General features: G+C 42.1%; 1 protein-coding gene across 1 annotated transcript; it reads left to right on the forward strand.

Annotated features, from left to right (window-relative positions):
* The first annotated feature begins 7,460 nt into the window (after window positions 1–7,460).
* LOC139929797 (stereocilin) lies at window positions 7,461–22,960 on the forward strand. The gene is made up of 29 exons (XM_071922833.1): window positions 7,461–7,581; window positions 7,690–8,829; window positions 9,851–9,875; window positions 10,075–10,657; window positions 10,887–11,777; window positions 11,889–11,951; window positions 12,049–12,174; window positions 12,732–12,898; window positions 12,984–13,170; window positions 13,401–13,516; window positions 13,591–13,723; window positions 13,885–14,067; window positions 14,740–14,778; window positions 14,872–15,048; window positions 15,484–15,633; window positions 16,194–16,252; window positions 16,415–16,538; window positions 16,734–16,816; window positions 16,923–17,058; window positions 17,441–17,643; window positions 18,671–18,761; window positions 18,894–19,065; window positions 19,264–19,433; window positions 20,460–20,615; window positions 20,735–20,877; window positions 21,617–21,765; window positions 22,273–22,370; window positions 22,493–22,637; window positions 22,837–22,960. Exons 1-29 carry the CDS (start codon window positions 7,482–7,484, stop codon window positions 22,923–22,925), a joined length of 5,898 nt encoding a protein of 1,965 aa, XP_071778934.1. The 5' UTR covers window positions 7,461–7,481; the 3' UTR covers window positions 22,926–22,960.
* The last annotated feature ends 2,316 nt before the right edge of the window (window positions 22,961–25,276 follow it).

Raw genomic sequence — 25,276 nt, forward strand, 5'->3', positions numbered from 1 at the left:
GCTAGGAGAGAGATAGAGACGGGCCAGCAAGGAGCCAACACACAGAAACAATAGAATAAAAGCTCACAATCGAGCAGTATTGAGGCTCAGGGCGACACTTACATGCGAGGGCTCCACAAACGGGAGCCCACAGCGGTGATCAGACTCGATGATTAGCCTCTTTTCAGGTCTTTTTAGCTACACCGGTAGCCGACAGGTTAGAACAGTGATGAAGCGTCGGCCTGTACACAGGAAGGTCTCAGAAGGCAACAATACAGTCGGTACCGGTAGGGTTAGCTTCAGCCACCCCGGCTAGCATAGCAAGTAGTTACATCCATAGAGGGATCAATCCAATCGCGATCATTGACACGCCAAGGTAAAGCGATTAAAAAAAACACTAAAGACAAGTACGGCGGTAAGATCGATTTAAAAATAGTTAGGCTATTCATTACTTTTTATATGTTCAATTTACAACCTTGTGCGCTATGATGATGCATCAATCTGACCTCATCTCAAAAAAGTAGTAATAAGGCAGTGACCTTTTAAACAGCAAAAATAAAATGTAATATGTCATAATATAATAGGAGATATATTAGCATGTACTGGTCCTAGTAAGGTCATAGATTACTTAATACCTTTTTTAATTAAAATTTTGATGTGCTTACTGTAAACTACTACCCATGTTGGTGCTTGTGTGTCAGTTAGCAGCCACTTTTTCTGGTTGCCTAACCAGATTTGTTGAGGATTTGCATTCTCTTTTTTATTAAAATGGTGTGTAACCACTGTTTTGTGAACCATGAGCCACTCAACATCATGGTTTACAGCAATTTTAGAGCATGGCACACTTTAAAACAAGGCCTCTAGTGGCTAATAGCAGGAGCTTCAGCAACAGCAATGCTTCCTGCTCCTTGAGCCAGGCTGAGGCTGGTTAGGTGTGTAGGAAGCCAAATAACTTAAAACTGGATTTTTTTGGGGATTTATGTTCTAGGCTTTCTCTCTGAATGCTTTTGATTACTGTGTTCATTTTTTAGAAGTACTTTCAGGCAAACCACACATTTTTACTGAATTACTGAATCTATTATGTTTTATCTAAGGCTGATTTAGTTCTACTTCTGCTCAATGCTATATGTAGTTGTGCTCTTGGAAGCAAGGGATGGATTTGTGGCCAGCTGTTGGTTAATTTTTAAGGAAATACGATAAATGACTGTAGTTGGGTAAAAGCTCTGGTTTTAAGCTAGTTGAAATTGTCAGCAGTTATAGGCCTTGTTGTTTGGTGCAGGTCAGTAGTTGTAATTCATCTCTTTTCCTGCTCAGGAAGTGAAAATTGGAGAAGCATAGTTCAGGAAGCGCAGCACAGAAAGCTTGCCTCTTCCAGTGCTGCAGTGCCACAGCTCATTTCCCTCTTCTCCGTCTCTGAGCTCACTGGGCTGGAAGACTGTCCGCTTTTGAGTCGTCTTGATTAATATATCTGCAGGAGAGCTTGAAGAGTTGGGATTAAAAGCCAACAGTATATTCCAACTTTTGAAATGGAATGCACACTGAATGTACAAAATATTAGGGACACTTGCTCTTTTCATGAAGTACACTCATCCAGGTAAAAACCATCATCCCTTATTAGGCAAGGCAAGTTTATTCATATAGCACATTTCATACACAATTCAAAGTGCTTTACATAAATAAAAATAAAGACATAAAAAAAACAGTGCAAGAAGATTAAAAAGATAAAGAAAAGTGAAAGTGCATTAAAATCACATTTAAAAGAAAGTATAAAAGATAAAAAATAAATAAATATTCCAGTGCAGATTAGTGTGCCTGGCGAACAGAAAAGTTTTAAGTCCTGGTTTAAAAGATTCTAAAGTGGAGGCAGACCTCAGATTTTCTGTAAGTTTGTTCCAAGCATGAGGAGCATAAAAACTAAAAGCTGCTTCTCCATGCTTTGTTCTGACCGTGGGAAAAGTAAGCAGACCAGCACCTGAAGACCTGAGGGTCTGGCGGGTTCATAACATAGAAGGAGATCAGAAATGTATTTTGGTCCTAAACCATTTAGTGCTTTATAAACATGCAACAGAATTTTAAACTCAATTCTTTGGCACACAGGAAGCCAATACAGTGATCTCAGCACTGGAGTTTTTTTTATATTTTATTTATATCTGTATCTATTATATCTATCTATATCCCTTATTACATCTATACCAATCACAAAAGAGGAGATGCAGATGAAGAGAAGCAGACGTTAGGGACGTTTTTTTTTAGGCTGTACATTTTGAAGTAACACCAATATCAACACAGCTGGACAAAGATATGGTGCACCAATTCATGGTGGCCGTCACATTACCACCACTGACAGTTTTAACATGGTTTAATGGAGGCAAAAAGTAGGGCACACCTGATGCGGTGTTATTTATTATAAGATGTTATTAGTGTAAAACGATGCTTCTAGAGGGAAATATACTTTAGTGGGGTATGCAAACATTCTGTGCCGTATTCAGTGTGGTTCCAGTCAGACAGGGCTGACTTTGACCACTGCAAAATTACCTGCAAAATGGGCGTTACTGTTGCAGTGCACATGGTATGGCACCTTCATAGGAAGCAGAGCTATAATTTCCCCCAAATTCCTCCTAGTGCCAACAACGTTGCCTCAGCAGCAAGCAACTTACAATAATTTACATCTGATGACAGTAATGACCAAAACAGACCATTCAGTCAACATAGGGATATTCATCCATACATATTCAAAATAGGTGCTATGATTATACTGAAACTGTCCTTCAACTGGAGGACATGGGTTCAAGCCCCCGTATTGGGAAGCCTCCACCCTGCCCAAGTGTCCTTGAGCAAGTCACTGAATCCCCAGCAGAACCGTTCGGTAGCTCACTCTGCACTCTTGCTCCCTGTGGAAGGGGGAAGTGAAAAATAATTTCTCTATGGAGATTAATAAAGTCTGTTCTTGCTCTTTTATTCTTAAAAAGTTGTCATTCATCAAAACCTCCTCTAGAGGTAGCACTTCACCACTGCAGCATTTATTGTGCACATGTTGGAAGAGAGGAAGTACATGGTCACTTTGCAGGGAATTCCAAGTTATGAGGAAAAAAAACCAAACAAAACTCTGTGACCATTAGTGCACAGTGGAGTGTCCTGGGCATCAGGCACCTGAACAGGGAGGAGGACTAGGGATGACCCTGTGAAATTGAATTTACACCAGGAGGTTGATGGGAGCTAGAGTAACTCTCAGTGAAGTCAGGGTTCAGTGTGGACAAAAAATATGCACTGAATCCCCTCGTAAAGCCTTCAGCACAACCATGGACAAGAGAATATAGGGTAGCTAAAGAGCGCTAATCAAGGACCACTTAACGTGAAAGAGGGTCATGCTTTGGCATGACTGCTTGGCTCAGCAGACTAATGAATAATTTAGAAATGTTGCATTCTGTAAGCTCCATAGCATCTGACTTCTACATTATGCAATACATTTATTCAAGAAATTAGAGGGAAGGAAGTACCTATGAAACACCTTGCATTGATGGGTTTGTGCTCTCTATTCTAGGTGATGAGAAAACTCAGAATGGTGAAATCAGGAAAACCCCTGTGGAGAATGGTGAAAGAACATGTTGCAGCCCTTGGTGGAATGAATGAAGTGAACCTTTTAGACACTTGTTTTTGTATGGCTTGTGTGTTTTTTGGAATAAAGTCTGTTCTTCTCATTGCTCAGACAGTCTACATTAATAGTGACGTTTTAGCCATTTTACTTTGTTTTCACCACCATACATTAGAAATACGTATTTTCTTGGCGAACTGTGCAGATCAGGGTTTGTGCGGCACTTATAAAATCGGGGCTAACCTTTTACAGCTCACAGGGAAGAGGCGTAGTATAGTGGCCATGTTTCAGACAAAATTGGGAGAAGCCACACAAAGGTGAGATTTTATACTTTATTGCAAATATTTGCACACAATATGTTTTACTCATGTAACAGAAAAGGGTTCAAGGATTTCAGAAAGCTTATCTGATTGGCAAATTTCGGTCTGGAAACCTTGCCCACATGAAGTCAAATTGCCACAAAGATTTTATCGGCACGGTTTTTAATAGAACGCCTGCCAGACGCAATGGGCAGGAAGTGGAAGTTGGCCCCACATGCCCCCGGTCCATACTACCCTGGTGAAGGAGAGCCATTGACCACCCAACCTGGAGAGAATATACCTGAAAAGTGTGGAGGTATGCTCAGCTCAGCTCAGCTCAACTCAGACGGATGACAACCGATCGTTTGAACAGTCACATGTTGGAGATGGAGCTAGAGAGTGTCAAAGCAGGAGGTTTTCAGAATGGAAACAGGATTGCTTGACAGAGATACGTTTGGTTGTATTGTTGGATATGTTGCTTGTTTTGAAGATTCAATTAATTACTATGCTGGATGAAAAGTCAATTCACTTACACTTGAGGATCAGGTTTTCATGACACTTATGAAACTACGACAAAACTACTTTTTAATTGTAGTGTTGGCACTGTCAGCAACGTAATTAACACTTTTGTCACTCTTCTACACAAAGTTTTTTTTAAAGGACATACTGACAACTGTACCCAGCAGAACAAAGAACCAAACCAGCATGCCTGCATCTTTCCAGAAATTCCCTAACTGTAAAATGGTGATTGATTGTACTGATGTAGAAGTTGCTACCCCAGGTCAAATCATTCGAAGAGAAACCTATTCGACATACAGAGGCATGCACTCCTTTAAATTGCTCCTTGATTAATTTAGCATAATGTTGCCACATAGCTGGTAATCTGGCAATTATGCTGCATTCAAGTGCTCTTGGAAATATCAGAATTACGAGTTCATGTACAATGCATGTCCAATATAAACAAGGGAGTAAATATGACAGGGAAAGTCAGGATTTTCTATGATCCCCAATTTGCTGAGATGTGATGTTTATGGGCAGAGAGCACAGACATCTTGTGAGCAACTGGTAGTAGAAGTGATGTATTTTTTATTATATTTTGAATTTAAATGTATCGCGCCATATAAAAAATGGCAACTTAATTTTAAACATTCTAAAAAAAAAATGTCTATCTCTAATAATACACGTGTCCATATTGTGAGAAGCGGGACAGTGGGTGGAGTATCTGGGTTAGTTGTACTGGGCCAGTCTGTGTCACATTTCCAGTGTTCATTGTTTTTGTTTTGTTTTGTTTTTTATCCCAGTCCACCACTGGGAGGCAGGCATGTCAAATGCAGTCAGGACAGTTCTACAGAATGTGACAGAGATTGATAAAGTTTGAATTTTAAATTGCAGTTATGCAGCTATTGTCAATGCTTTAGATTCCTTTCATCTGTGGCTTTATTATGTTTTGTCTATTGATTCGCATCGTGGACACGTTTATGTGAATTTGTGGACCTGCAAAAATGTGGGGTGCCCCATATTGTTGCTTCCAGGCCTGCACTTGCAAACTGAAGTGAACTGTACTCCACTGTCACCCTTCTTCTTCTCCTTCTTCTTCTTCTTCTTCTTCTTGCCGTCTGCTTCAATCTGATAGAAAATATATGTGTATGACAGATCAGTGATAATCTCATTGTGCTATTGTGGTAATTAAAATGTCATTAAATGATTCTGTTGTAATTTCCTTGGTCCAAAAATGCAAAATACAGCATGTTGTTCACTTTACATAAGAAGGTACATAAGGTACTTAAGGGGTTTCTAACATCTTCTTGAAAAAATATTTGCTGCAGAGCTGACATCAGAGAAAATGGTGTGTTCCAATATGAAATTGCTCAGAAAATTAGTTCTTCATCTAGGTAGTAACATCTCCAGTTGAAATTTAAGGTATCCATCCAACCCTTAATGAAAACTGAGGCTAGCTACAGTATTACGAGGCTAACACTTGGAAGCAAACCAAGTATTCCAATCTCAACAGCTACTTTCTCCAGCTGATTTCCCCAGTGCCATACCTGTGTTTCCAGCAGAGAGGAGGAAAGTCTGGGGTGGATCCAGTTTCTCATTGAATATTCCTGCGGCCAATCGAGCCCTGCCGCACTGAGTGACTGCTGTTCCCTGCGGTATCAATAATACAAGAGGAAGTTATTGTCCCTCTGCAGGCCACAGTATCACACAGCTAAAGGAAGGGGGAGTGGGTCCTTTCAATCAACCCTCTAGGGTTTCAGGGCCTGCAGACAGTGGTCTGACGCTGGGGAGCCTGCTGCTGTGCCCCTTGTACAGAGCTTGATTGTATGGCTGGCGTGACCAAGGGATAAATGTGTCTAAACAGTGACAGCCTGCAGAGTCCTGCTGGCCTGGCCCAGTAGGTAAGACTACACCCCCACAGAACCAGAGTCACAAGATGAGTCCCAGCTGAGAGACAACTCAATAGAGAATTAGTCAGTGGGAGACATTGGACAGTTAGAGAATGGGATGGATATCCTGGGTGTGATTAACATGATCCAGATTTTCACCTTGTTTGAGCAGCTAGCTGACAGCTGTGACCTTCCTATAGCTTCCCGATGGTCCAAAATACTGCATTGAAAAAAAATCTATTTATTTTAAGTGTGATTTTAAATACGTCATTGTTGTACATCAAAACAATGACATGACCTGAAGGACTCATAGACGTGTCCTGATCCACTGTTGCTGTTTTAAGGAATTATGTGACGTGTACCTAAGCTTTTTCATACTACTCTCTATTTTTTTCTATGTATTATCACAGAAAATAGTCAACCAACCTATGATGGTCAGATGACTCATGAAATATGAAGCCATGCATCAACCTGAACCCAAGAGAACAAGTTCACAAAGTAGAGAAAAGCACAGAGAGAGCTAGAGGACGCAGGTGGGAGGGGTGCAGAAGGAGAGAGTGAAATGTAGAGAAAGTAGGAGAGATGGTGAAACGGAGAGTGGCAGTCCAAAAGAGGTCAGCTCCGAGTGCAGTGATACCTACAAGTTAGAGATGCTGCCAAAGCCTTGAAAGGATATTTAAAGTAATGAATGGAATGGAACTGTTGGTGAGTTCTAAAAAATATTTTTTTTCCTAATTTTAATTATTGTAAATGATCATTGGCATTTGAAATTGATAAAAATTACTCTCAACCTAAATTATATGTATTCTGTGCTTATCTTTTTGAACAGTGAGCTTGTTAATCACAATTGTGTGTTTTTGGATTAAAAATGTCTAGCCTCATATTCATAAATTAAACAGTTTCTCTGGGCACTCTTCGTCTGCAGCTCTGTTCAGTATCACAAATTGCTCCACCTCTAATTAGTTCATAGATTTATGGTTTTCATAAGTAAAGTAGATTACTGGTACTTGTTTTATTAACCATGCTGTGAAAGTGGTAAGGTAGCCAGTCATTAAGGTTTAATATCCCCTCTCCGGTGAGATACTTTACTCCCTGTGTTAATCCCATCACTGAAAATGAAAAAAACGGCATCTATTTAAACCCAGGGTTTTGCGACATCATTAGGAAAAACAGACTGAAGAGAAAGATGTGACATCACTGTGTCGTTGTGCACACGGGCATGAGATGAAGATGGCAGAGAAAGGGCCAGGGATGGCCACTCTTGGATTCACAAGCGTCCTAGTTTGTGTTATTTTACTGGGACAAGCATCCGCTCAGAGGACAGGTGAGTACATCATCTAAACTTGTCCATCAAATACAGTGTTTGTATATTGTGCTACATGTGCTTATGACATAATGCTGGCTCTAGCTCTCCTTAATGGGACACTTTCAGGAGGAAATAAAGAGGACCAAAGAGATGCCATTCTCAGGGAAATAGTTTCAAAATGGAGTAAAGGAGGTGCTTGGAATCCTCAAAAAAATTCTCCAGAAACTAACAAGGACCACGAAGTACACCCTTTGGTGAGGAGCATCATGGGGGGTCTGAAGACACTTGGTCTCCTGCCCAGCAAGAACATGCCCCTGCCCTCGCTAAACAAGGCGGTGGACAGGCACCGTCTGTCTTCCTTCCTCTACAACATCTCTCTTTACCTCCAAGAGATGGGTGCTGAGCTAGAGGAGAGACAGACAGTGTCTGATGAGGAGCAGCTATGGGAAAAGGTGCTGCAATCCTTCATCCAGTCTGAGGGGAGTACTACACTGAACCAGTGGAACGGCCGGGTGCCGCCCAGACCCAGCGTCAGACTCCAGGACTGGTTTCTGTCCCTGCGGGGAAGCCCTCACTGGGACTGGTTTCTGGGGCTGCTGCAGAGTCTCATCGCTCTATCTGAGCGTCAGCCTCACCGGCCGCTCTTGGCTCTCTTATCTCAGAACTGGAGGACAGTGAGCGCTGTGCTGGAAACTGTGCTCCAGGCACTGGTTAGTGGAACCTATGGCCAGGCCAGCGCCGGCCTGCAGGGCTTCATCTGTGCACTGAAGGGCCGCAGTGACTGTGCCTTCAACGTCAGCTGGCTTCAGCAGCTGCTACTTTTCCTAGAGACCCGCAACTGGAAGCCTGTGGTCAGTTTACACCCAGCAGGTGAAGGTGGTGAACAGAACAGGGGCTCAACTGCATTTGGACGTTTAAAGCCCTTCAGCTTGCCTCCTGAGGCCATGAGGCAGGACGGGTTGTCTGGAAATGCCTCTGTGGAAGAGACAAGGGACACTGGGGACGATTTAGACTCCATGCAAAGCTTACTGTTGCAGGCACTATCACGCTCAGGTGGAGGAGAGAGGGCAGGCCACTTAGCAGAGAAAAATCCAGCTCTGGTGCAAAGCCTGGATGGGCTGAGGAGGGGTCTCCTGCACAGGGTGGGTAGTTCTGTCTACAGTAACCTGAGGAAGAAAGTGAACCGCGTTACCATGGCGCTGCTTGATGATGTCAGCAGCCTGGTGGATGTGCCACAGCCTAACCCACAGGGGCGATGCTCAGTGGGTGAGTATGTAGAGCAGTTGGACTCGGAGGTCATTAACACCAACACGAGATAAAGATTCATTTACATGACACAAAGAGCGGTTGATTGATTGTTTCAGTGAGTTATAAAAAAACAAAAAACAAAACCTGTCATCTTCATAAAGCATAGCTCCATCAGTGTTTTCAGTTGTGTGCATTTATATAAATACAATCTGATAATCAAATCATTAGATAATTAAGAAAGAGAATGCTCCAGTTACATCGGAACAGGGTGGAGAATATACCTGTAAGGGTTCAGGTAACAAATACTTTAAGAGGAAGATAAGATAAAGGGAAGGCAAGTGTCATGTTGTGGTATGAGGACAGTGACTTTCTCTATGTCGAATGGCAAGTAGCAAGCAAACACAGCCTGTAAGCTTGATATTATTTGGCTTCCTCTTAACATTCACTTTGCTTCACCTCCTCAGTCTGTCCTGAATGCTGAGAGAATGTGATGCTTTGAATTAACAAACAGGAATACTGAATGTTCACAAGTTACTAATGTTCCAGCTTGCTGCTAGCAGGCTCTCGCTGTTCGAGTGCCAATTTATGAAGGCACACAACATTTGGACGCTTTGCTCCAAGCGAGGATCCTGAGAAAAGCAATGACTGCTAAAAGTGTGCTATTAACTATTTAGTAGGTCCATTTAAATATACTACAGGTCAAAAAGAAGTCATAAGTTCTTTAGATTGTATTTAGTGTCATTCACCGAAATACGAAAGGGAAAGCTACTGTGACTGACACTGCTTTAAAATCATTATGTTCATCTTGGTCATTGAGAGCATCTGCTGTACCTTCAATCCCCTGGCCCGGCTAATCTCTTTATCCTTTCATTGATGTCAGTAACATTATATCCTGGGCATTGTTAGCTGAGCTGTGCTGTTGCATCAAGCATAATTGTAATGCTGCAAGGGCCTCCAGTTGCTTTTTCCACCATTCACCCCTTACCTGATTCCACTGTGATTTTCTGTTAATATTTGCCTTCCATCTGTCTTTCTAAAGGTGACCTGAGGCAGCTCATCTTATGGTAAGATATTTTATTCATAAAGATCACTATATCATTATAATCTACACACTTTGACTATGGCACTATATCACAGCATTACTTAGCATTATACCTTCAGTTTTATTCTTTGTTAATAAAAGAACGGGAGGTTATTAGCAAAGTCACAATAGCTTCACGTTTCTATACCATTGTTTTCTCTAACCTGCCCATGCATATTTAGGGGGATAAGACATAATGTTACATGGAACACCCAGGCTTTGGGTTTTAGCTCCCAGGGCCTCCCCAGCACCCTTCCATTCCTGTCCTGCCCCTCCACTGAGGGAGGTGAACTAAGGTCCAGACTAACACCATCCCACTCAGCTCAAAAAACTCCGTCATCACGAACAATCTCCAAAAAAAATCACCCGCCTGACCTCCCTCCCGCACCTCGCCGCTCCCGGCTCCACCAGCCCAGCACAGAGGGAGGCGAAGGAGGCAAAGACCAACAGAAAGAGGCGGAGTTCTCCACCTCAACAGAAATTCTGGAGGCAGCGTGTAATGCATCCATCCCAGGCTTGACAGGAGTCTCCAACTTCACTGTGTTCCTCTACTGCAACCTGTTTGAAGGGGAGAATGGGTCAGTTAATCCTGCAGTGGGTCAGATGGGACTTGACCTGCATGCCACTTGCTCTGATGCGGCCTGGTACCTGTCTGCAGCTGAGGAGGATTTCCTCTGGGTCCATGTCTGCAGCGAGTACTTTGCCCATGAGTTCAACAACACTGTGTGTGCCAACTCCTCTTTCTGGCTTCAGAGAGCACACCAGGTGAGATATGACTTCAGTTATTTTATAACAACAATAATGGTCAAATTGAGCACCTTTAAATACAGTAACATATCATTAATTGGACTTAAATAGTGTTTTCTAGGAACGTTTCCTAAATTATTAGCCATGGCAAAGCACGCTAAATGTATTTGTGCTTTGTGTATTATTTCTTACCACTCCTCCTATCCCCTTTTAACAATGGTACAAATTCTAACTTTGATATTTGCAGGCAGCAGCGACAAAGGACTATCATTATTTCAACCAGTCCAGTATAGATGACTTGTGTGTGCAGCTGTCAGGTGAGGCGGCAGGAAGCCCAGGACTCGATGAGAACTGTCTGGCTCAGCTGGGCAGCAGGTCCCTCACCGCCCGCGACTTCAGACACTGCTTCCTGCCCAACAACTCTGTCCTGATCGCAGCCTTGTGTGGCAGAGAGCCCCCCGGCCCGCACCACTCCTTCCCAGAGGGCAGCTGGGCCGCAGCGTACTGCACCAAAATACACAACCTCTCCCGTGTTGACCCCACTGAGGAGACTTGTCAGTACCGGAAGTGGGCGACGCACCATTTCACCAACTCCACCCTGCTGGAGCTCTGCGGACACACACACGGCTTGAGAGAGTACATCTGTCAAAACGCCTCGCTCTATCACCAGCAGTTAAAATCCATGCCTCAGTTCTCCGACGTCTGTGCTTACCTGGAGGCAGAACTGGAGGGCAGGAAGTGCTTGCTGCAGAGGTTTTTTGACATGCTCCCAGCGCCGTACAAGTTTGACACATCGCAACTGTGCGTGAACCCGGCCCCGCTGCTGGTGGAAGTCCTGCACAAGCTGAGCGTGTGTGAGGTTGAGGGTGGGGAGCGTGGAGGGTTTCTAGTGGTATTGAGCTATGTGCTGCGAGTCCTGGACTTCATGGTGGGGCTCTCTTCGGGTCTGGAGGAGGGGGAGGGAGAGGCGAGGCAGGGGTTGGGCCAGGCCATCCTCCTCTCCAGTCTCCTCGACAACACCTCCTTCTGGGCCACGCTGCAGCCGGAAGCCTCCATGAGCGTCCTTCAAACTGTGGGAGTCTTCCTGCGCAGAGAGCAGAACCCCTCTATCAAGGAGGACCTACTGAGCTGCTTCAGTGTAAGATAGATGATGCACACACACACACACACACACACACACACACCTACACACACACAGACATGCACATGCACACACACACGGCAATGATTGAATACTATGTTTCCTCAGCCTGTCTTGTGGGACCTCATACAGCGAGAAGACAACTCCTCTGCTCTCAGAGTTCTGATGCAGGTACTTGGCTATGCAGCTACGTTCACACATACACACACATGTACAACAGATGAGCTCACTGAGCTTTATTTTAAGGGGATTCGCTTTATCTCACCAGGAGTATCTCCAAATGCCAAGAGAGAGCATCCGCACTCTAGTGATGTCTGCTGAAAAAGATGCTGTCAAGAGATTTCTTTCTCATATGCATCAAAGCTGGGACCAGCTACAAGTCGAAACCATCCAGGTTTGTTCTAAAACTCGCTACATATACTGAATGTACAAAATATTAGAGACATGAGTACACTGATGAGGTGAATCAAGGTAAAAGCCATTATCCCTTATTGATCTCTCTTATTAAATCTGTACCAGTCACAAAGGAGGAGATGCAGATGAAGAGAAGCAGATGAGTTAGAGAAGGATTTTTATAGCTTTGAGACTACTGAGATGTAGATTGTGCAAAATGGGCTGCAACTCAATATCAGGAGGATGCCCCTAATGTTTTGTACCTTCAGTGTACGCTATCAATGTAATTGGCTCTCTCTCTCTGACTTTGGCTCTCTCTTGCACTCCAATAGTGCTACAAGTGTCTGTTGACACACTAATGACAACTAAAGATCAATAAATAAGCAACATGGAAATATTGTTACAACAATTTACAGTTTTGATACTGATTACTGTAGTATGCTTATTTATCCAGTTTATCTGGATGTATGCCATGGCCCATGGATAAAGAGGTCCTACTTGAATACTGATCAGTTCTCTCTCTCTCTCTCTCTCTCTCTCTCTCTCTCTCTCTCTCAGGCTTCTCAAAAAGAGTTACAAGCCATGGAAACAATGACAGCTGCCTTCATTCATAAGTTCCCACGAGTGACCCCAGAGCTTTTTGTGGACCTGTCTCAGTTCATTCCCTTCATGTCCGTCTCCGACATCATGAGCTTCCCAGCCTCCCTGATGATCAATGACAGTGTGTGAGTTGCCGGACCAAGAATTCCCACTTTTTAATCTAAAAGTTTTGCGTGTCCTGATGCTGACAGCTTCTACATTGTTCTGTAGGTTGATGGCCATCCGCGACCACAGCTCGGAGATGAAGTCGCTGCAGAAAAAGGCCTTTGTAAAGAGACTTCTGCAGTCGAGTGTGGTGGGTGATGTCCCTACATGGCCACCATACTTCCTCAGCTCCATCTTCCCATTACTGCCATACCTCCCAGTCAGTCATTTTCAGCAGCTGACATCACATCAGGTTAGAGGCAGTTTCACTCACAGTTACATCAACTGATGTAATTGTGAGTACATCAAATGATGTAACTGTTGCACCACTTTCACTGAGAAGTCAGCCTTCTCAGACATGGTCAGGTGATCAGTGTAGCTTTTGTCTCCGCTACTGGTTGGGGGTCTAATAGCAAATAGTTAAAGAATATTGTTTTTAGCTTTTGAAGGTGATAATTGTACGTGATCTGTTGTCTCCTTTAGCTTAGTCCTCTGGTGGAGTTGCTGGGCAACAGCAGCCTGGATGGCACAAGGGGCCGCCATGTTCTCCGGACCCTGTTCAGTAAGAGGAAGAATCTCACCAGTGATAACATACTGAGGTAGGACCCAGACACTAGTAATAACCCGCCCATGTTCCCGTGGTCAGAAACTGAAGGATAACGTATCTCTGCAGGTTAGGAGTTCTTGCATGTTACCTGGATCCACTGGAGCTGCGTCCATTTCTTCAGGCTTCGTCCCAGTCCTCTGCACTGTGGCAACAGCTGGGTCAGTGCATGTCTGAGGGACTCATCAGTGCCAGTGGCAGGGTAAGGGGCACAACTCTGCCACATATTCTGACTGACATCTAGTATATTACAGATTTCATCAACACAATCTTCTTAAAATCACCATTCTAAAATATAGTCTTCTGTGTTGTTATGTAGTATAAATGAGTGTCTAACTCTGTTTAACTGTGTTTCATGGCTAGCTGTCCTCTTGGTTGACACCAGCAGTTCAGACCCTGAATGTGAGCAGCATGCCCTCTCCGGAGCTGTCTGCCCTGAGTGGACTGCTGCCTCAGCTAGGAGCTTCCTTCCTGCAGTCACTTCCCTCACAACAACTCCTGGAAGTCCTCACTCAGCCAGGACTGCACAGATATTCCCCAGCACAGGTCAGCAGGGAATAGTGTTTGTTTTTTTCACATGTAGGCCCTTTGTCTTTCTTATTTCAGTCAAAGTTAGTAAATGAGATCATTCCATTTTCCATTATTTAGATATTAGTCATTTTCTGCTGCATTCTCACTGCCATAGGCTTCAAATGCAACTGAAAATGTATTAGAAATGGCTTTTTATACCCTGGAAAATCCCCAGATTTGATAAAGAATGTCATGCCAATTTATGCAGCATCACTTCTTTTTAAAAGATGCTAAATTGTGCCATGATGCATCCGTTAGGAAAGAGCCAGCTCTTCCTTTTTTTCAGATACAACAATAATGCACAATGTAGCAACTTTGAAAGAAGAAAAAATGAACTAAGGGCAACATGGCACTAATATGTAATGCAGTGATTTTTGTCATCTTTTGAGGTGTTAAAGGTATAATTATTTTCAAATATACTGTCAGCCAATGGAAGTAGTTAATTGCACAATTAATTGGCCACCAAATATCTCAATAGTAGAAGAGGATAAACAGTGATCTGTATTAATTCCTATAAAGGCAGGAATGGCCCATTGGACCTTTGCCCAAAACACTGGTAGTATCTTTTAAAATGTTTTACTATTTGACTGCATTACCCTTCTATGATACTGCATGCACCCTTATAAACAACTTCTGTACTTTCCTCAGGCTTTTCAAATATTATCCAAGATCTCAAAGGCCAACAATGTAAGTAGGCGTCGCTTTCAACTATTTTCGCTGACTTTCAGCCAACTGTCTTCTAATCGGTGTGTGTTTCTTTGGTGATCCTCCCCCTGCTAGCTTACCATGGAAACACTGTGCAGACTGAAGCCATTACACTCTGGTCTCTCCCCTGCTGTGTTGAGAGACCTCCACTGGCCTGAGATCAGTGGAGCCAGCCACTGCCAGTGCTGGAGAACCTTACTGACTGAGCTAAAGCCTGGCCAGAGAGCCATGCTATACAATGCAGCGCAGGAGGTGATGGTGCTCTTGTCTTTCTTCAGTAGATCACTTTCTCGTCTCTCCGTCCATCCTTAATGATTTGCAGTGACTCTCACTTTGCTGTCACCTCTTGAGCAGAAGACACTGTGGAGGTGGAGATGTTTTTTTGGCAGTTGATACCAGATAAACATCACCAGCTTCCGTACATATGCAATTACAGATTGTCTTACAAGTCTAAAATCCCTCACTTACTAGAAAAGAAACAAAACAAAAACAAAAAACATTTCATATTAAGAGAGGACAAAAAACTGGTCAACAGCTGAACAATTACTCTAACACTAGGCTTGATCCATTTCCAGAAAGTATCTGTTCATCTGATCCATGTCCGGGAAACCTGTCTTGTGTTTCTTAAAGGGTCTTAAATGGCTGTTTGGGGTTCATTTCTTTCTGTTTTGTGTTGTGCACCAACAGACTCTACACAGAGGCTTGCAGAACATCACTCTGCAGGTACTTTGTCTTTTGCCCTTTGTCCCCCTAAGAAAGCTGACAGAAGCCGTGAATGGAGAAACAGTCCTGAGAGACGTCAGCCTGTACAGAGACCTGCACTGGTCTCCACAGCAGGTGCGCATTTTGCTTCAACGTACTCTTGTTTGACGTTAAACGCTGCATTGATCCGACTACAATGGGTCTCTAGTGCTCTTACCATGGAAGAAAAAACATGTTGTTAGCTTTGGTCTATGCTCCCATTGATCTGCAACTCATTGGACATGCTTCAAATGAGCCATTCAGGATAATAATGCTCCATACGCATCAGCCACCATCAAGCTAATTAGTTTGGATGTAGTACAATGGTCTAGAGGAGTAGCATAAATTAGTAATAGCTACCTTAAAGGGATTTTGTCACAACCAGGAGTGTATTAGACTGCTTTCACCACCTGTTCTCAGCCTGACCAGACCTGAGCCAAATTTATTTATATTGATCACTAAATATCTATCACCCTTCTCAATTGATTGTTATACTGGAATATGTTGTGAGACTGCAGATAACATCTAAAGCATAAAAAATTGTAATTTAATAATGTAGACAGTTTGAGGAATCTGTATCTAGATCATGCCTTTATCAAGTATGTACTTACTTACACACTCACACACACATACATTTTCATTTTCTTTCTGGATAGGCTCAGCTTCTGTTCAAGAAGATCCATGAATTTGAAAACGTTACCAAGGCAACAATTAAGTAAGTTGAATCAATTTTTTCCAGAGCGTACAATTGGTTTTAAGTAATGAGTCATTTTTTCTGCAAACTGAAATGAAAACTCACAGCTGATTGACACTGTCACAATTTTGTCAGGCAGTCACTCAATAGCAATTTAATTGTTGACTTATCTTTCATTTGTAGGGATTTGGGTCATATTGCCAGTGGCATGAGTTGTGACTGGCTGAGGCTTTGGATCAATGAAACAGATTTCTCAGAGTTGCTTCAGTTTGTCATTGGGCTGCCTGGAGGCATGAGACCTGCTCTGGTGAGAAACTGATACTGCCACGACCCTCAACTGCTCAGTTATATTGAGACAGTCTCTATTACACTTCCATTATTCATTAGATTGCTCTGCTACATGTACATGTGCAGAAAATCAATGTATCCATAGCAAACTAAGAATCATTTATTTAAATATTTGATACTAAGAAGTTCAGATGTGTTTTGGCTGTGTTACCAGCGAAAATGTATCGTAGAGGAATTGAGGAACCAACCAGAAATGGACCTCAGCGCTCTGAACTCTTGGTTTGCTGCAACATTACCGTAAGAACCTTCCTATTCAAGATGTACATTACTATTTACATCAGCATTTCCTTTGTGTATGTGTTCATCCATGCATTAATACATTGGTATCTCTGCTCTGTTCCAGAGTGAAGATGATAGAGAACCTTTCTAATTCATCCTTCAGAGATATCCTGGATTACATTCAGGGACACTTTCCTGATTTCCTGAACCTGCCGCGTTATAAACAGATGAATTTAGCAGAGAAGGCCATTACTGTGCTGGTAATACAAAGAGATACAAATACAAATATGCCATATACATATTCTTACATAATGTAGTTGATACATCGCTGTATAGGTTTTATGGAAAGATGAGTGTGACTGTTGATAATTTATAAATATCATTAAGAAAAAGCTGATATTCTAAATTAACCCAGGGTAATTAAACCCTGGGTTAATGTTGATTTAATCTTCTTAAGCAAGCACAAACACACACACACACACACACATACACAAAGAGAGAGAGCGAGAGAAAGAGAGAGAGATTTTAGTACATCAAAACATATCCATCATCCAGTTATGGTTTGGTGTTACACAAGTGAAGTCATATGAAGTCTGTGAAATCCTAATTATTCCATCAGCGTCTGTGTGTCCGACACTGCAGGGCTCCTCTCAGGAGGAGGGGGAGATCGAAGGTGCCACTCTGGACCGTTTGGGGCCTTTACTCCCTTTCTTGGACCGGGACAGTCTGGCCCTGGTGGACAGAGGCGCCCTGGCTCTGCGGCTGGATGAGATGAGAGCCTACTGCCTACCTAAAGAGGCCCTGAGAGATATCAGCACCCTGCTTACTGGGAAAAATCTGCTGGGGTAAATCAAGTTTTATCTGTTGTGGTTATGACACCTGGGACAAGAATATGTGGAGAGTTTCAGTTCAAAATGAGATATCCACTATTTGAAAAAAGTGATATAAAGGCTACTCACATACATTCACAAACTGATTGCAGACATGAATGTGAAACTCACGTATTGGTATTTAGACGATTACCTACAAATTAGTAACATTTTAAGAATGTGATTATCTGTATTTGTGCATTATTAAGTCATGAAATCCTGGTAACAAGTTTCTCCTCAAAATGGTTGTATAATGTTTTGGAATTAAACTTTTCTTTTTTTCTTTTTTCCCAGTTGTAAATATTCCCATTTGAGCTTGTTTACGTAGTGAACAAAAATAGAATAACATAAATTACAAATATTAAAAAAATGTATATCACATAAAGTAAAAATATTGTATTTCAAATGCCCTCTACAAACAAATAATATTAATATATTAATATTATATATTTTAGATATTTTAGCTATTTTATATTCTATTTATCTATTCTATTTATCTATTTGTTTATTTGAATACATTTTAGTAGAATATTTTCACTTCCTAGCACACTTACTCCCATGTTACTTGGCTGCCCAGGTCATCCAACAGTGATATCAGTCATTTGCTTCCATTTTAGAAACAAACTATAAACTACAGCTATTTTTCTCTGTGTCCGACACCTTTCAAGATCCCTGCTGGTAATTACTGATAACAAATGCTGAATATAAGCCTGAGGGCTCGTGTTGGCCACAGAGTCCCAAGACAGGAAATGTTGGAGGTTGACTGTTCATGAACTCTTGTTGTGGTTTTATAAAAAAAAAAGTAAATACTCTGCTAAAGAGAAATAACGATTTATGTATTGTTAAAACAAATACCTCCTACATCTGGTGGCAATAGTACTTTGTATGCAGTATACAGCACTAAAAATGTCTGAATGTGAAGATTCCAGCATTGTGTTTGTAATTTCCTCTTCGGTATGGATTACAAAACTCTAATGGCTAAATATGTTTGCATGTTTGCTAGGGAGCCGTCAAAATGGGACGTTGGGGATGTGGAACATTTGGGCAGGCTGGTGTTTTCTCTCTCGTCAAAGCAGATCAACTCCATTCCACTGGTGAGCACCCGAAAGCATGAACCCACATAAAGAATTGAGAATATTTTACTCTAATCCAACTGATTTTCTGAGACAAAACAGGCTTGGAGTATATAACACGACTGTGAAGGACTGTGTGTTCTCCCTGTTCAGTCAGTGCTGAATAAAGACACGGTGGAGCAGGTGCTGGTGGGTCAGAGGCGCTGGGAGGACAGTGCGGTGGGCGGAGTCTGTGTGAGCCAGTGCATGGACCAGCATCGGCAGAGAGAGCAGACCCAGAGCCTCATTCGAGGGATCGTCAGGGCAAAGAGCAGAAGGGCCAAAGGTTTACTCATCAATACTTTCTTTAACATTTAGTGCCTCTGTGTTACTCTGTTTCTACTGCAGTGCATTTATATCTGTAGTGAAACCACTCCACTGCACTTGTGAAGTCAGACAAGTATCATGGTGAAATGTTTCTTTGTTAAAGTTTCCATTTGTATCAACACACTGCATTCACCGGTGCCTCCTGCTCTCCGACTAGTGCCGGTTCCAAGCTGCGCTGACATCAGAGGGATATTTCCTTCAGCTTGGACATCCACTCAGATTAACCGCATGTCGCAGGAGGATCTGAAACAGTGTGTCGAAGTTTTTGGTCAGGACGCTTCGCTGAGCTCTGAGCAGCGCCGGTCACTGTGGGTAAAACTCAGGCAGGTCAGTATTGTTTCAGGTCAGTGTAGCTTACAGAGCTGCCTGCAAAAGACTGTTGGTTTTGAAAACAATTAGAGTCACTGCTTAGCTTGTCTGTTTTTTTTTTTTTGTTTTTTTTCATTTATTTGATGTTATTCGCACTTATTTAGGGTATCAACATATTGTTCTGTTCCATATTGGTAGGGATATCACGTCAAACAGTTAAACATGTCATCCCCCACAAATGATGCAGGCATCCCCTAGGCCAGTCAGGAACAAGATGCATCATCCCTCCACATTTCCTCAAATTCAGACTAGTGGCAGTTATGGCCTTTCAAAGTTTGAAATTTTACCCCCATGAGGCCAATTAGTGCAGCTTTTTAAATGTCAGAACGCAGCGCCAAAACGCGTCATCCCTCCAAGTTTCATCAAAGTCGGACCAGAGGTGTCTGAGATGTCATGTTTTTAGTTAAAGCTGTAAGTCTGTAAGTTTGAAGATAAACAGGAAGACGAGCGTCCCTCGCCCCGCTCTCCCCTTCCTCCACCTCCCACCCAGCCAGTAGCAATCAGCACACAGCAGGTTGACAACCTCAGAGCGATGCACTCCTGCTCCAGAGTTTGCCTCAGCTGGTCAGATGTCTGAGCCACAACATCCACTTTGAAAGCAAATTGCAGAGCAATGGCGCTATCTATATTGCTGAGATTCTAACATATTATCTTACTCATTTATGTTCAGCCAACATGTTCGGCGATTATATTTGTTGAATTCAAACAAAACGTCACCTTATAAAACCTACCTATGACGACTTTGAAAAAACTTTACTTAATTATGAAGCCCCCATTATGCCAGCCAGTGTAATTTTTTAAACGGCAGAAGGTTGGTCCAAATCAGACCAGTGGTATCTGAGAAATCACCAGATATCGTGTTTGATGGGGGACAAATGTACAGACAGACACAGCCCGATCCGTAACCCCCGACCCTGATTTCATTGTGTTGTGTTTTAATATCGATTGAAGTTGAAGTATGCTCTGGGTCTTGATTGGATCCAGGCCTACAGTCCGGTGAGAGAGCTGACAGCAGATCAGCTGCTGGCTCTGGGCTCTGTGGTGACGGAGATGGGAGAGAGGGAGCTGCACGACACTAACCTCACTGACCTGGGGCTGCTGGCACATCTTGGGACGTTGACGGACTGGAGCCATAAAAAAGTGAGCTTTTGAATTGTTCACCCTGATTTGAAACTTTAATGAGAGCATCTCAACTTAATGACTTTTTACATATTTAATATGTCCTTTGGCAAGTGTTGGATATACCTGTGACCTTCCAGATGAGAGCAGTGATTCTAGGTGTGATGCGGAGGCGCAAGCTGAAAGTGGAGCAGTTAACAGCTGTAGATCTGGCAACACTCGGCCATCTGATCTGTGGTCTGAATCCCTCAGAGATCAACAGACTGAACCCCTACAACTTGAGGTCAGTGAAATCCAATGTGTTATTAACCTGCTTCATCAGATACAGCATCCCTTTATAAAAAAAAAAACCTGGAAACTGTATTGATTGGACAACTTCTGAGCTCTAGATTTGAAAATATATGCTGCTGAACTGACGACACACTTTGCCTTTTTGTCAAACGAGACCAAACCAAGCCAGTTGTGTTTGGAAGATATTTTGTTACTGTTGCTTTATTGGGTAGTGTGTATTGGAAAGTGATAGTAAAGGTGAAAGAGAAAGAGAGGGGATAACATGCAACATATGTCAGGAGTCAGATCTGAAGTGCAGGGAGACAAAGAAAACCACTGATCCATATAACACCCAGGTGTCCATTTCTAATGAGGCTCGTGCTCTTTAAAGGGAAACTTCAGGATTTTTTAAAGAAGCGATCAAACTCCTTCCTATAGGGCATTCAAAATGTTTTCATGCCAAATCAATGGGGCACACAACCATCACTCTCAAAGTCATATACAGGTTCTATTCCTTATTTTTTCTGTTTCTATATCTATGAAAGTATATGGAATGACTTGCATGTGATTTTGACAGTATTTTTTAAACTGTCATACATTTTTTATACTGTCATGCCCCTGCATTGGCACAGCTAACAAATGCCAACAGAAGGCTGGTGCCGATTTCTCAGTAACAAAAAATGAAAATGTTTTGATGTCCTCAGAAGGGGATACGTTATTTTAAAATCGTGACCCTTTCCTTCAAACGACAGTGTGGCGGCCCTGTTCCTGCGGGAGACGTCCCTGCCATGCTCAGAACAGCAGATGGAGGCACTGACCAGCCGTTTGTCCAGGCCCGAGGCCTTTGGTCCCGTCAGTGCCTGGGGGCCGGAGGTTTTCACTGAAATTGGGACGTTAGCAGGTACAGTAGACAGAGGTGGGGACTCGAGTCACATGACTTGGATTCGAGTCAGACTCAAGTCACAATTTTAATTGCTTGAGACTTGACTTGAAGCATGAAGAGAATACTTGAGACTTGACTTGACTTTGGTTCTGGTGACTTGTGTAAATGACTTACATTGAAAGTTATGAGATTTGTTCCACCAGACAACTGAATTTAAATGGAATGATTGAATTTATTGAAGTTGAAACTGATTATAGAAATCTAACTCATGATGCACTTACCAAGTTTTTATACTATCAAAACGATATTGCATTGAAAAGTCCTAGATGTTTTGTTGTCTTTAAGATATTAAATTGATACTGGAGTCTTGATTTGTTCTGACTTGACTTGGTGTTCTGCATTTAGACTTGGAACTAGACTTGAGACTGACTTGAAAGTGAAAACATTTTCCTGTGTTTGACATGAGAAACATTTAGTTATTTAACTACAACGTCAGTGGACTCATCTGTCTCTCTCTCTGTCCAGCGGGTCTGGAGGACCTGGTTCTGTCGGCTCTGGTGCAAGAACAAGTGGAGGGAATCACACCAGAAACTATTGCCCTGATCTCACCAACAAAGATGGCAGTGAGTTTCATTTTGCTCTATTTATTATGCAGATCAATAGAACAGTGCATCTATTTGTTTTATAAATAATCAAGTTCCCGTTATGCGTTACTGAGTGTTTGTGTTGGCTGTACGTCCGGCAGGTGGTGTTCAGTGCAGCTCAGCTGTCCTGGCTGAGTGTGGAGCAGGCGTGGGCCGTCACTGAGGAGCAGCGGGCCGAGCTGGACAGCGGGCAGAGACACGCCCTCGACCTGGCTCAGTACGAAGGAGACCTGCGTGACCTGAGAGGTGGGGCTTGAAAAAAACAGGGGAAACACCTCTGGTTTAACATCCCTCTTTTATTTATCTGAGGAAGTCCTGCTGAGCACACATGGTCTTTTCAGCAATGCCCTGCTTCTGCCTGTATTAAGCAATCAATATGATTTCTATGTTTTGAAGCCGGTGTTTATATGGTGGTGATAAATGTTCTGTTCATCTGCTTCCACAGGAAGGAACTTGGCTCCAGCGACCCTGATCACAGACAGCCTCACTATATGCTTATTGGCTCTATGCCTTATGTTATGGCAACTATTTTAAAACGCTGGAACACATTTGTATTTATTCGTCCCTTGACCTCCCATGGTATTGCCGCATTTGTACTTAAAATAAAGATTTTGAACTGTGTTCTACTCGTGTGTTGGTCCTGGATTCAATCTTTTTCACCTTATACTTTGCTCCTTATTGTGCTCCGCTGCACATGTAACACTTTTATCTGAGTTATTAGCTTGGTAATATGTAATTTATTTACTGTATGTAATTATATTATGCACAATATTCTGTTGTTATAACAATCAGAGGAATCCATGCAATGATTTATTTTCAGGTAACTGATGCAAGGATTGCATGGCGGTAAGCAAAAAATATAGTAGGAAGAAAATAAATGTCATTATTAAGTAAGGGATAAACATTAACATGAGAATGAATTATGTGTCTGGCCTGTTGCATTTTAAATCCTGTAAAAGAGATTTGAGATGCTGTTTAACTCAATACAGTCATTCTGATGCTCCTGCATGCAGTTATACATCCTTTTTCAAATTAAATACCTCCCTCCTCTGTGGAGAAGAGAAGAAAATGCAATAATTACAGCTAAGGCACCACAAAAGATTTTGCTCCAACATTTGCAACAATTCTGACGTAAGTGCCATTATGTGTCATTCAGTCTTCATTCATAATGACTGCTTTCATACTGCCAGGAGACAAAACCTGGCAAACCTCGGTAAGAAAATGTATCTAGAGATCAGGCAGATTTTCACACCCTTGTTGATGCACACATTTCTGAACTGTATTTGGTTATTGTTGCTATCACTTCATACCATTTGAAATACAGTACAGTACATACAAATATCCATAGGAACTTGGAGTATGACACATTAATTGATGGATTTGCTCCATACTCCTTGGTCCTTACCAAAGTATTGATTGCATTTTGAGCGGTGTTTATAGCTATATTGGAGAAAATGACAGTTGCTATTCCACCAAAATCCTGGATTGTTGCATGTCATCAAAAAATCTCATCATGCAGTGACTTCCATAAGTCTACAACCCAGAAACATCACACAGAGTCTTGATAGTGTTTTTCTGATACTTTTTCCAGTCAGAATGATAAGCTCTTTGCATTTCACAATATGTATGAGGACTTTGTTTTGAGCTACACCTGCTTTATTGTTTTCTTTCTGGTAATATAGTTACTATATACTCAGTTACTGCAAATAAATCAAGTACTGAGAGATTAGATATGCCTCAAACCTTCATAGGCATCTGTAACTTTCCCTCTAATTCTCTTTTGAATGGGGATTATGGAATAGAATAGTGTGTATGTGTTTGTGTGTGTGTTATGCCATTAAAGATCAGTGTTATTTGGCCTTTTGTGGACATGTTTGTATCGGCATATACTGCACCAATGTAAATGTGTGAGTGTAAATCGACCCTATTTCCATCTGAGTGTCAGTGTGCAAACATGAGAGTCCAGTGTTTGTGAGTCTGAATGGACTGTTTGTGCATCCAAGTGCATTTTCTTCTTTTTGTTTGAGTTAGTTCAACCATGCATGTTGTGTGTTTGTGTGTGTGTGCCTGTGTGTATGTGTGAAAGAAAAAGAGGGAGAGAGAAAGAGGAACATTGAAAGGGAACAGCTATCTGCCTGTGCAATTGTGCAGTCTAAATGAAGTCCACCTTACAATTATATAGTCCTAAACACCTCTTTTATCAAAAGAATACTATGACAGCCAACATCAGGATTATGACAGGATAACTGTTGCCAGGAGAAATATTACACTGTAATACCCCATAGTGCAATTTAGTGAAACCAACACATCTTTAACCATGAACTCAGTGAATATAGATGCGTTTGTCAGTTTCAACTTACAATTTTATCAGCTTCATAACTAATCACAACTTCATGACTTGTGACTGAAAGCTATGAGATGAAGGAACATGTTAGCAACCGTTCACTATTACATAACAGCTGAATATGAAAGAATAAATAACAGTGGAATGCAATCCATCAATTAGTGGATTAAACTGATAAACACTTCTCAACATGACTGGACATTAGCTGATTGAATGTATTGTCTTAAGTTCACTCAGTGAGTTTTTGACCTAATCATTCAGAACTAGTTTAGTCAACTGAAAATTTCAAGGCTGCAAAGAAATGTACGTTTTTAAGTTAAAGTGCTTTAATTTTGTTTTGGAGATTAACAATAAACAACGTAAAGCTTCAGGAATAAAACAGAATTTGGATTATGTCACTCAGGTAGGTGTAATGGCTCTAGAGAAGATAGCGCCACAGTTTCCCAATGGCCACCCACTGTAGGCTATTGATAGGCTTGGCTCTCTGGTAAAACAGTGGTTCCCAAAGTGGTGTCCGGGGACCACCAGGGGTCCTGCAGAA

This window comes from Centroberyx gerrardi, chromosome 1, assembly GCF_048128805.1.
Source record: "Centroberyx gerrardi isolate f3 chromosome 1, fCenGer3.hap1.cur.20231027, whole genome shotgun sequence".
NCBI classification, from domain to species: Eukaryota; Metazoa; Chordata; class Actinopteri; order Beryciformes; family Berycidae; genus Centroberyx; species Centroberyx gerrardi.

Bases quoted from the DNA above. Each gene is read 5' to 3' on its own strand.
- LOC139929797 (XM_071922833.1), top strand. From the start codon at position 7,482: ATGAAGATGGCAGAGAAAGGGCCAGGGATGGCCACTCTTGGATTCACA. The intron at 8,830-9,850 runs GTGAGTATGTAG...GTCTTTCTAAAG, and splicing joins ACAGGGGCGATGCTCAGTGG to GTGACCTGAGGCAGCTCATC. The intron at 10,658-10,886 runs GTGAGATATGAC...TGATATTTGCAG, and splicing joins GGCTTCAGAGAGCACACCAG to GCAGCAGCGACAAAGGACTA.